The 12,933-nt window shown below is 37.8% G+C and overlaps 1 protein-coding gene across 1 annotated transcript in view; it reads left to right on the top strand.

Moving 5' to 3' along the window:
- ADGRD1 (adhesion G protein-coupled receptor D1) overlaps positions 1–12,933 on the top strand; it is a 146,488-nt gene that overhangs the window by 108,908 nt on the left and 24,647 nt on the right. Inside the window, exons 20-21 of the mRNA XM_010200426.2 lie at positions 946–1,012; positions 8,275–8,366. Coding sequence (XP_010198728.2) covers positions 946–1,012; positions 8,275–8,366 — 159 coding nt within the window. The remainder of the gene's footprint in view (positions 1–945; positions 1,013–8,274; positions 8,367–12,933) is intronic.

Genomic DNA, 12,933 nt, shown 5'->3' with positions numbered 1-12,933 from the left:
TTATCAGGGCCGAGGTCCTGCATGATCCTGCTTGGGAACAGGGGAGGCAGCCTGCAAAAGCATGACTGTTGCATAGGCATGTCCTTACACCTAAGAAGCCTCAGGTTTGCTTTTCACTGATGAAATGATGGACAAAATGTTCCTGAGATGTTTTGCCTATTTTCACCTTTTGCTGCCAAAGCGTAAGGAGCGTAAACTCCCTGCTCAATCCCTGCACAGTGTAGAATACAGGCTGAAATATTTCTACCAAGATGAGATTCATCTCTGATTGAAGCTATTTAATCTTTTGAAGAAAGTTGCAGTTCAGCATCTGAAGATCTGGAATGAATACTGTTTGAAATGTTGATAATGAGGTTCCTTTCTAATTTGGAAAAAGAAAAGCAGATTTATCTGAGAAAAGAGCACTGTAAAATTAAATCCTACCATCATGTAAACAACAAATTTGGAGCAAGGGTTATTTTTCATGTGTAATAAACTAGTTTATATTGTCACTGCTGTAAGACAGGCATGTGAAGCTGACAGCATGTTTCCCAGCCTCTTCCCCACCACCAGCCAGGCAAGGCAGGGAGGGCTTCAATTTGTCTTTTACTACAATGAGAGTGCTCACAGCACTGAAATGACTGCCTGTGATACAGGATACAAGAGCAGCAAATAATAAATAAAACCTTTCCTTTTCTTCCCATGTTCCCACTACTGATGCTGTTCCAAGGCATACTGGGGTAGATAGCTGTCACTGACACTCTGCAAGATGCAAACTGAAACGAGATCCTGCCTCAGATTCTCCAAGTGTGAGGGGCAGAGGAGATTCTTATTGATGCTCTATCGTGTCTTTTGCTTTCAAGATTCATGAGTCTTTTTGTACTCTTAGTCTCTTTTTTAGTTAAGAACATTACTAATTCAATGCCTGTGTGTTTCATCTAAAATCATTCTGATTTTTCTCTGCAGCTGCTGGCTTTCACTAGAGGATGGAGCAATCTGGGCTTTTGTGGCACCAGCATTATTTGTAATTCTGGTAGGTAAAACTAAAACTGCTGCTGTTTTTTGTTGTATGTCTGTGTCAGCCACACAGCAGAACTAGCTGTGGGTCTGATGTCAGTCCTTGTGCCAGGCCAGTGAAACATCAGAGATGAATGGTCCAGAATTACTTTGTTTCTCCTCTGATTTTTGTGTTCTACGTGGCTGTAAATAGTTGATGCATATTAATTCTCACACCATCCATTTCACTATTCCGAGATAAAAAATGTAATCTAAAGTACTGGGACAGCCCTAGCCTGAAACAGTCCTGCTGGGGCCACTAACAACTGCGTAGAACCAAGTAATCTTGAGAGTTTTAATAATTTTCACAAAGACCCCCCAAAAGAATGAACTCTGTGGATTCTGTCTTATAAATGGTACTAAAAGCTGAAAGGTAGTTTCCATCCCATTGGTATTTGAAGCTTTTTCTTCTGCAAGTGCCATCAGTGCAGGTGGTTGTCAGGAGAGTTTGCAAGCAGTCAGTAGCTGACAGGAATGGGTTAAAATGATGGTGTGAGCTGTCACCCTTCAGGTGAGCTCTGGGCTCTGTGAGTGAGTCTCTAACCAGCTGCCTCTATATTGTCTTTGTACAGTGATAAGGAATTTGTGCTATTTGTCTGATTTTGAATGAGATGTCAGGTAGGGCAGTTTGTCCATCTGATCAAGGCAGGGCTGTTAAAATGAGTCTGCTGGAATTCAGGAGGCTTCCACATACACCTCTGCCAACTATAATGAACATCATCTTTCCAGGGAAGAGTGCAGGCTCTGATGCAGGTACACGAATGCTCTACAGCCATTTAATTATGCCCACACATTGAATTACAGTGATTTGTATCTTAATCACTGTCATTACTTAAGGAGTCAGAGGTGTCTGCAGGGATTAAATGGGAGATTATTCCTCTACAGCACTGTTTCCAATACTTTAATTGATCAGGTTACCTGTGATTTTTGCTGCAGGTTATAGTGTCAGAGTGACAGTATGAACATGGAATAGATTCACTGATTGGTGAAATCAGGTTGTCTTTAAGCTTTTCTTCAGTTTAAAAGACCAGAGCCTGCCTGCTGTGGTGTTTGAGGAGGGTCAGGTGAAGTGACTACTTCCATGGAGGAGGAGACTCTGACTGTGCCTTGTGCTTCCCCAAGGAAGTCAGAATTACCATGGAAATAACAAATTTCATCAAACAGAAAAACCCCACCAATCCTGCTCACAAGCCAAAGGAAGGAAGGGGCACTGGACATATCACACTAGTGTTTACCATTGCAGATCTATGCAATTATTTGTCAAACAGAAGGTGGATCCTTGGCTGACCTTTTCCATCAAAGGCAATTTTACACTGCAGCTGAGCGGACATCCTAACATTTTCTTGGGAGACAGTGAAATCAGCTCCTCTGATAGTCAGCCCAGCCCACTCCAGCATCTGCCAGCCTCTGAAAAACTAGGCTGCATAAAAACAGATTAAAATTGTCTCATGTTAGCATTTTAATCAAATTATTAATGGCAACACTGGAAAGTCTCTGTACAGTAAGGGCAGAGTTTCTTTTACCTAAGTGAAGTCATTCATGTAAATAGGAAATGCTGATCACTGCATTAGAGCTGGTTAAACAGCTCTGGACTTTGTTCCAGCAAACTTAATTCCTTGTTGGGCTGTAGCCTGGATCTTCTGGATGTGAATTTATACTTGAAGATATGTAGATATTGATGAATGGAGAGCAATTAAAATAATCTAGTACTCAAATATCTCCTCACATTCATGCTTGCTTTCTGGCCTTTGTTCAGTGGCAAAGGAGGAAATGAGATGCAACCAGTAAAATCAAATCTTTCCCAGCTGCTCTCCAAAGATGGTGTTAATCAACACACACCAGATAGTGAAATGCTTACTCACCTGAGTGAGCACAGCCTTCAAGAATTTGCATGCATAGCTGTTTGCCAGTGAAAGTAAAGGTTTAACTGTCTGTCTCACTTATGATATATAACATTTTGTGCTGTTCAAAGTAAGGATACAAATATTTTCAGAGAGAGAATGAGCTCACAAGGTTGATCCACGTAGGGCAATTTGTTAAATACTCTAAGCCCAGCACTGCCCAAAATAGCAGCAAACTAGCTGACAAATGATTCTCTTTGGGCATTGAATATGCTAGCTGAAAAGTATGTTACTGCCTATAGGGAAATAACAAAGCTAAACACTATTTTGTGTGTGCGTGTGTGCCTGTGCTCTTTAAATAACAAATTACCCACTGTTTGCATGGAGTAGTGTTTAGCTCTGAAAATGCTTCTCAAAAAGCACTTTTTGACTACTTCCATCCACAGGTTTTTCTCTGCCAAGAAAAAGGATTATGCTGTGAAGGAAACTGGGGGATTGCTCTTTTCAACTCCCACTCCCTAGAGACTAGGCTGATACAGTCTACTTTTGTCCTGCCACAGACTTGCAGGCAATATAGACATCATGGAGCCTTAAAACAGAGTGAAGCGGTGGGAGTGTGACTGGGAAAAAAATACTCACACATACTTTTCTTGGGAGTAATTCACAGAACCTCCCAGTCTGATATGGATTTGCATACCCAAAGTGCTTTTTCCTTGAAGTTTCAGTCAAGGGATTTGATGAAGAAAATAGTTCCATCTATGTGTATGTCTTTTGGCTTCTACTTGCATCTTAAGATTCAAAGATGACTATCCCCCACCTATCAAACAGCAACACCCCAGTCTCTGTAGAATCTTCTTAAGGCAAGTTTGCAAAAAAAATTGCAATTAATTAGAAAACTAAACAAATCCTAAAGTTGATCTGGGACTAAAAAACTTGAAAAAGCATGTGAAGTTTTGGAAGAAGACATTAAAACTTCTGTCAGAAGGCTTTCTTTATTACCAACCATCTGCTGCCCTGCTGTGCTTCCATAGATATGGCAGAATTAAGGAAACTCTGCAGAAAGCACCTGTGTACACTGAGAAGTGGGTGTGCTGTAGACAGTGAACACTCCATTGAAGGGGAGAGATAATAGGCTGTAGTGGCAAGTCCTTTCTATTGATTTCCCTGTAGGTAGTTATCTTCCCGGTGGTTTTTTTACAAGTATTTCAGATAAAGAGCATTTTTATGGAGCTAAATTATTTTCATTAGTGTATTGTTAACAGTTTTGTTCAGACGTCAGCTTTGTAACTAGTGTCTTCAGACGGAACTCTGTCACAGGCTGCGATTGCCATAACTGTCTTCATGTGGTACACGCTTATCAATATATGAAAAATATTCCCTCCCTTATACCTGCTGATCATACATGATTTACTAAGTTCTGTTTCCTCATGGTATTTACTCATACCTATATGTACCAGTGCAGACTTAGGAACTCATATGCTGTGGTGGATTAGAACACACAAGAACATACCACAGCTTTTTCTTTTTAGCACTCGGTCATGAGCACTTTTACTATTTTAAAAGTGCATTCCTTCATTGTTTTAAAATTCAGTTTATTCTCACTTAACCACAGGAAAATGTGCGTTTTTTGGAACCAGGAGATAGATTATAAGAAATTAAACATTAAGGATTAATATTAGGAAAGGGTAGAAGTCAAGGGTCTGTTACACCACCTATTTATCATTTATTCTCTTTTGCATTTGCTTTCCAGCCTCAAAGTTTTGCTCTGATATTCAGCTCTGACTGGTGTGATACTACATGCATTAACATGAAGTCACGTACTCAGAAGTCTGAAATACCTGAATTTAGTCTGTTGCCCATCTGCAGTTGCTCTGGAATTGCTAAAAGTGGAACCAGACTTCTCAAAATCAGTTTCCCAAATTTTACCATCGGTCTAAGTTAATCAACCAGCTGTGTTTGGAAATGTCTAATACCCAGTAAAGATTTCTGATGTGCCATTACAATGGGCTGCAACTGCAACAACTTGCACTGTTGATGTGCTATCAGTGATGGGGTGACAAGGAGCAAATTAACTCATACTATGAGAATGTTAGACCTCAGATTGGAAGAGTCAGTTATAACTCCCTGTACCACTGCCCAAAACTGAAGTGAAGCCTAAAATAGTTTATGGTTTTAGAGGAAAGCTTGTCAATGTATTTAATTAAGGCAATATGTTTTATCCTTTTTTTTTTCAGTTGCTCTGTGCTGCCAAACCTTTTCTTGGCTAGGACACAGCACACCACATCACAGGTTTTTACACATGGGATTTCTGCGCTATACTAAAGAAGAAACAAAAATCTCATGAGACTTGGAGGAAATCTAGGTGAAACCTCTGCAAAAAAAACCCCTAAGTGATGGGAAGGAATTATCTCACTGTAGCTGGTTTGTAAACGTTCTGTTGAGAAAAGATTTTGAAAGAGATTCTTTTTGCTCATTTACCTCTCTTCCTGATCTGACAAATTTTAGTCAGATGAAGTCACTAGAGTGAGCCAGAGCTCCCTGATATCATTGAGATCTTTCCACGAGCTCTAGTGGGCTTAGGATCAAGCCTACAGTAATGGTAATCATGCTGATTTTACGGAGACTTGCAAGTGCCTGGGCTTGGACAAACTGCCTTGAAAGGAATCCTGTGAGTTAGGAAACAAGCACTAATGTTATTAGCTCTTGGTTTTATTTTTTTAGAGTGTGGCCAGTACCTGCAAGCAAAAGTATTCTAAGTTCCTGTGTAATTTTAAGGCAAAATAACCACAACTCATAGGTAATCTGTCCTCTCAGAAAAGTAAGAAATAGGAATTCTATACAGTTCCCTTATCTAAATGTTTATGCTCCCCATTTGTACATTCTGATATAAATTAAAGCATAATGAGTGTTCCACCAAGGAAGCATTCTCCTGTTGAATCATTGGCAAAGTGTTTACGTCAGATGCCAAAAAAATCACTGGAGAAACAATTCAGTGGCTGTATTTTGGTTTCCCATTAAAAGGGCAGTAGAAATACCTCTGTGCTTTACTTATTGAAACAGCAACAAAGGAAGACATTTGTAGCTATTCTGTTTATTTAGGCTGGATGAGATGACTCTAATTTCCAAAACACCTATGAAAAAATTTTCAAGTGGTTCAGGAAATTTAAATATAGAATGTCAGGACTTAAGGGTAATGATTTGTTGCTAATTTTACAAGAACCTTGTTTTTATCAACAGTGAGATCACAACGTTTCTTTCTCATCTTTTAGACACGTTACTAATGCAGTCTGGAAGGAACACAGTCATGCTGACTGCACAAGGGCCGTTTAAAATGTCTACCTTAGACTGTCTTTTATATAACATACATTCAAATTCAGCTAGAAATGTTAATTAGTTTGTGCTTTAGATAATCATCTATTTTATTTCCTTTGAGATTCTCTTGCTTGTGCTGTTTTCATGACCAGATCTTAGAGTTCGTGTCCAGCTTCAGCGAGAGTTTGCAAGATTCTGAGTATTCATTTGTTGGTGCTTATTATTTATAACTTTCATTGACCTTTGCAAGATGTTGGCAAATCAGAGCTGAAGAATGAGATTTCATTGTATTCATTTTTTTTAACTTCATTGCATGTTTTAGCAGGGTGTTTTAAGATACGTTATATGCAGAAATCAAACTCTAGGAGTGTCTTAGGAATGGAAGAAAGCTTTAGGGTTAAGCATTTGTGAGGCTGATAAGAGTGTGCTGTTGTCTGCAGTCATCGGAGAAAGGAAGCATGCAACAACTGTGCCAGGATGAACTTGAACTGTCAGTGAGAAATCCATAGGGAAGTGTAAGAATGGGAGGCTGATAGTTTGGATAAAAGATTGACAAAGGCTGCTGAAAGATAGTGGCAGGGAAGAAGATAATGGTACAGAGAGACATTTTCTGTGTAATTCCCGTGAAAAGCTGGAGTAATGTTGATGATCATTTGATGGAGATGCAGCAAAAAATTGGAGAGTTTGGAGGAGACGAGAGACAGAGAAAACTTTCATGTTCATTGTTTTTGGATTTAGTCAACATGGATATTTAGCATACAGATGAGGTTTTCAAAAGAAAACAGAGATGAGTAAGAGGTGAAATTCAACGATCTTGGGATCATTTTCCCTATTCCCACCAAATCATATTTTGAATATATCTTACTCATCTCTATAAAGCTGGCTGAACAACAAGAACACTTGTCATTGAAAAGATGGCAGACTCCACAAGGTATTCTTTGAATGGGCTAAAAAGCTATGACAGAAACGAACTATCACAACTATCCTTCTGTTTTACACCGGGTGATGATCTGCCCTTAGAAATTAAGAGTAGTTGGAAGATTTGGAAAAATAAAACCCAAAAAACAAGGAAATCATTATCATCAAACGTGAATATTTTTTAAATCACCCTCTCAGCCTCAAAGCTAGAATATTTATGTCAAAATAGAGTATGATTATTGAATTTTAACTGAGGAACAGCACTATTGCTCTTTCTTATTGTTCTGTGGTTCAGGACAGTTTTGTTGCTACCCTTGCTCTTAACTTGATGTTAAATATCAACTTTGTATCTGATGTGTAACTTTGGTCAGGAAGGGGAAAATACATCTTTCACCTTCACATTCTCTCCTCTCTTTTTTTCTCTTTAAACCAAAGGTCTTTGCACAGCAAGACATTCTTTGTCACATTTCCTTTAAGTGATAAAGATTTCCTTCTTCCTTCACCTGTGACTCCAGAGCAAACTCTTTTGTTAGACACTTTCAGTGGTAGGCTTTTTAAGATTTCCTACTTTTCTGGTGAGGATTCTTTTCATTTTATTGATGTTTCTGCTGTGCTTGACATCAGAAAGGGCAGAGCTTTTGAAGAAGAGAATTCAGGCTTAACGTATTTTCTTCGTTGCTGTTTTAAATAATCTTATGCTTAAATTACAAGGAGACTGGTAAGAAACTGTAATTGTACACTGTGAAGCCTAGTAGGATGGATGCTGTCTAAAGTCTGTGCATATGCAAGCACAAAAATAAAAGCATGGAGACACATGTCCCTGTTTACTGAAATTTTTAATTTGTCAGCTGGTAGTAGATGATTAAGGTATTTATTTGTATAGTAAGGATCCCGAGCACTGTGAACCAATATATCAATCCAGTCTTATCCTAAACAGAGAAGGACTGTTCCTGAAGGAAAGAAAACACAAGCACCTACTGTGGGGAGAGGGGAAACTCTTTTGATAGAGGTTGAACTATACCAGTCTGAAATTGGAAACATCTTTTTCCAAATAAACACAACATGCAAAGTTCCTGTTTTCTGTTACGTTTGTACAACACACTCCTAGAGCACCTCTGATACAATCAGTTCTTACTTTCCTTACCAAGTCTTGCTCCTTCTTCTTCAGGTCAATATTGGTATTCTTATTGCTGTCACAAGAGTTATCTCAAGAATCAGTGCAGACAACTATAAGGTCCACGGAGATGCCAACGCCTTCAAGTAAGTTTCTCTTATTCAATTTATAATTTACCAAGTTAATAAGTTCATATTTGCAATGTTATAAAGACACGTATCATGGACTCTTCCCAAAACACTGATATCATTCCCCTTTAGTAGAAAACAAATCATGCTAAAGGTAGCATGTCATTGTCTTGAATGCAGACAGTTAACTGGTATTTTATGAAAGATGAATGCTATACAGGATGAATCTTGTGGTTCAGCATGAGCTAAAATGTTTTACAGTACAGTCTCCAGCATTTGCTGATTCATGATTTTCCCTTTTATTAATAGATACTTTCCTCTTCCTTCTATATTCAAAGATAAATCTTACTAAGCGTGATTAATCTCTACTGAGGTACTAAAACTATTCATCCCCTTCAGAGGATAAACCTTGTCTCTAGCCCCAGTTAAGGTTAATATTTAGACATATACTTGTCTTTAAGACTCTTTTGGTACTGCAAAGCGCACAGACTTATGCTGGATTTAAATGTATGCTTAAATTGAAGTAGATCTTTATATCAAGGTGGCTTGAGCCTCTTAGGACAGTGACTGCTCTGAGTGTATCATCTTTAAAATAGCACTCTGGCAAGGGCAGGGGAAAAAAGTAAGGTAGACACATTGCTGCATCTGAATACACAAGGAAAAATCTAATTTCTAACATCTATAGGATCATATGTGAGTAGCTAAGAAGATGATTTGTTATACCAAGTTTAAAGGAAGATGCTGAGTATTCCATATTGTATTTTGTGTGTCCTAAAGATACTTTAGTCCAAATATAAAATGGATACTGCATATAAACTCAAGCAATATGTAACTTAAGTAGAAGAAAAATGTGATGATAGTTTGTGTTTAATACTTCTATTAAGCTATATTGTATGATAAAGACTTGGTGCCACTACTCTGAAATGGTATAATAAAGAACAATTTTAATGCTTGGATTACTTATGTAATTTTTAAAACATCATTAAGTCTTAAATATTGGTGACAGTTACCTAATTGAAGTTAGCTTAGTTACTGTATTCTTACCCAATAGGAAAAGAAAAACAGTAAATAAGTCCACACAGAAATCTATAAGGTAATTAAATTGTAGTGGAATGAAAACACTGTGCATTAAAATGTCTGTTTCAGATTTGACTCAGTCCCTGTGACCTTCAGAAATACACAGGATATATAGAACTTTAGGAAGAAAATAACTGTATATTGTCAGTGCCAATTTGTATACACTATTAGAATTATAAAGATAAAAGAACAATCTCCATCAGTAAGCACTACACACATTGCACTATGTACTTAGATATTTCCTTACTTGTATTACAAAGAATTGTTTCAATACAGAAGAAAACTACAAGTGTGTACATTAGTAAAACAATTTATGAATGGTTGCTCTAGGAATAAGATGAAATCCATTTAATTAGGAGGATATGTTTTCAGATGAAATACTGTCAGCTGTAGATTTGGAAAGGTGGAGCTATGTAGCGAAAACGTGACTTCTCTAGACACCCTGGCTCTTTATGCCAAGTAATTTTTAAAATATGTTTTTAGGATTTGACCTAATAAAATTGATAAGGATGGAGAAAAATGATAATTAAGGTGAAGATATACCTGGAGGCATGCAGTTAAGCATTAAAATATTGGTTTAGCAGAAATATGCTCTGATAGAAAGGCTTTCCTCATTGAACTAAATTCATTCAATAAAATATAGTTGAAAGTAAGAACAACATACAGAATAGCTCTTTTTCTGCAGATATCATTACAGAAATGGGTCCTCAGAAGAAATTTTATATGAGAAAGACATCAATCACTGTCCAGATCACATCTTAGTATTTATACCCTGACTCAACAGAGTGGTGAGGCATGATGAATTCATGTACAGAAGATGTCATAGAGAAAGTAACTGGTCTGTTGGGAAAAATAGAAACATAAGACCTTTTTAACACTGGATTTCATTTTCTTGTCATCAGTATTCCCTATACAGGTGAGAAGTTTATATGCCTAGTGTGAAATTATTCTGTGCATGGTATTGTTTTCCAAAAAAAGAAAACAAATCAAACCAAACAAAAGAGGGTTCTGACAGCTGCACTGGAAATGTTTTCTATAGCTTAAAAAACATGCCTCCAACACTAAATGTATCCTAGATGTTGATTAGGGGTTGTTAACATCGGAGAGTGAATTAGCACAGTAACAGAGAGCACAGGAATATCAGAAAAACACAATAAGCTCTGTGGTTTCTGTCAAGTCACTGTCAGCAAGGACTACAAGGTAGTTTTTGAATCAACAAGTTCGATTGGCTTAGGGAGGAATCTCAATTGCAAAATGCTTTGTGTAATATGAACCTTAAATAAAGGGGTTGTCAGGCTTCCATCTGAATACTGCAGTTCATTTTATATGAGCTATGGGGGAAACTGTAACATGTTAGAATTTATCAATTACTTCATAGAAACACAGCTGAATTAAAATGACACAATATGATTTTGGTGAACCAAGAAGGCATTTTGTCATTGTGTTGCAGTTGCTTGCTGCAATGAAGTGGTACATAAGGTGGAAAGGGTGTTTTTAAAGACAGAAAATGAGAACTGCACTGCAAGGAGCTGAGGAGGGGAAGCCTTCTCAATCCAATAAAATTGAGACAGAAAAAAGAGAGATTTCAGTGCTGACTTTTCAAGCTGGAATGAAATCTAAGTGGAAGGCACAATGAGAAACAGTTAAGTCCCTGTCTGCAACAATTTGGATGATAGCACTTAAACTGTAGGGATTCAAAGTTTACAAGTAATAATGAACTGAAAGGCACAAGGACAAAAGTGCCTGTGGCAAAATGTGAGTGAAGTGCCAGTACCAGCTTGCTTTTCCTTGGTAGCTCAAGCCAACATTTATATCTGCCTTTAAGTATCTGACTAAGACGCCTCACACTTGCAGCTGTTGTTGAACTCAAATACGAACAGCTGATGTGGTCTGAAAATCCCAGCCCGCAGGTTTTACAGAGCAGGTTCATCATCAGGCTCACTTCCTGCCAGGCTTTGCTGCCAAAGAAAAAGTTTAACCACACTGACAAGGACTGGCTTCCACTTCTGCTGGCAGCCTGGATGGGAGAGCACCTGACCTGGACGTGTCTCTCCTAACTCTAGAGCTCCATAAGGCGGACACCATCTCCACCTGGACTCCTGAGCAATGGAGAAGTGCCTGCTTCTACCATGCGATTCAAATTGTCCGTTAAGTGTTCATCTCGCCTTAAAAGTTCTCATTTCTCCCCAGTGACTGAGGGAAGCCTAGACTGCCCAATTTGTACTCCATCTCTATGCACATCTCCAGCCAGGTGTGATAACTCACATCTCTGAGGCCATCAACCTGTAACTGAGCATATTACCCTAGGAAATTGTCAGAACAAAGATGCAGTTATGAGCCACGATGATATCAGTTAGAAAGGATATTTATTGTTAGGGAAGTGCTAGTACTGGAGCATATTTGGTTTCCCTAAAGATTAAGTTACTTGGCAACGCAAGTGGATATTACCAACAAGGCTTGTTTCTCTTGGCAACAGACAGCAATAAACTGACGTAATTATTTAGAGTAATTGTTCCTGATTTTCCTTATGGCAACAGGTCCTCTCAAATGCTGACTCAAATGTGGCTACAGAACGTGAAGCAGAGTGAGCCAGTGCTCCTCTCTAAAGGCAGTATCCATCAAATTTCATGTTTAAAAGCCAAAATAGAAAAGGAAACTGTGAGCAAAATTCTTTTTATTAATCATAAAATGAATTTATCATTCATCTCCATTTACATTTCACCCAGAATAAAGTATAATAGTCCATCATTGGCTGATTGACCCCTTCAGGATCAGGTGTTGCTTGTCATAGAGGAGGTATCAGACAGCATCTTGCTGAACATTTTATTCTAGTTTTGGAAATACTGGTTTGGACATGTCAGTTTGTTTGTTTAAAGTAAATAGTAACAGCAGCTCCAAAAGAAAATATAGGATAAATTGAAGAAGCAGTGTAAAAGAGTAATTTTATATGACACACAGACTGCGAAATACACAATTTGAAGCAAAATGGCTGTAATTAATTAATTAATCAGTACATAAGTAGAGATGCTAATTAATGCATGATAGATTCCTGTGGCAGTCTGAACAGCAAGTATTTGATTGCTGCAGGATTTTTTTGTATATGTGTGAAAATAGTAATTTTTTTAGCCCCTGAAACTTTAATTCTGAAAGCACAGTTTACTGATAAGAGCTGAACAAAGAATTATTATCAGCTTCTGTCTATTACTTGAATTTGCATAAGAGTTTGTTTTTTGTGCTGTGTTGTGAAGCGTATTGAGCACATGTATAGGATATGAGGTGTTTCAATTAATTGGGATTAATCAGCTACTCTCAGTAAAATAATTTTGTCTAATAATTCAGATGCTGCTTTCTGATAATGTTTTGCATCCAGGGAACAGATTTTTCCACCAAAAAGCTAATTTGAATGTTTTAGTTTACAGAATGCTGAATCAAATACCTTGAAACATGTGAAAGTTTGCATTATCCATTCTTGTTGATTGGGCCCTATTTTAGGGAAATAATTTATCAT

This window comes from Colius striatus, chromosome 17 (assembly GCF_028858725.1).
Source record: "Colius striatus isolate bColStr4 chromosome 17, bColStr4.1.hap1, whole genome shotgun sequence".
Lineage (NCBI taxonomy): Eukaryota > Metazoa > Chordata > Aves > Coliiformes > Coliidae > Colius > Colius striatus.
The sequence above is the reverse complement of the archived record's forward strand: the minus strand, read 5'-3'. Positions and strand labels throughout refer to the sequence as shown.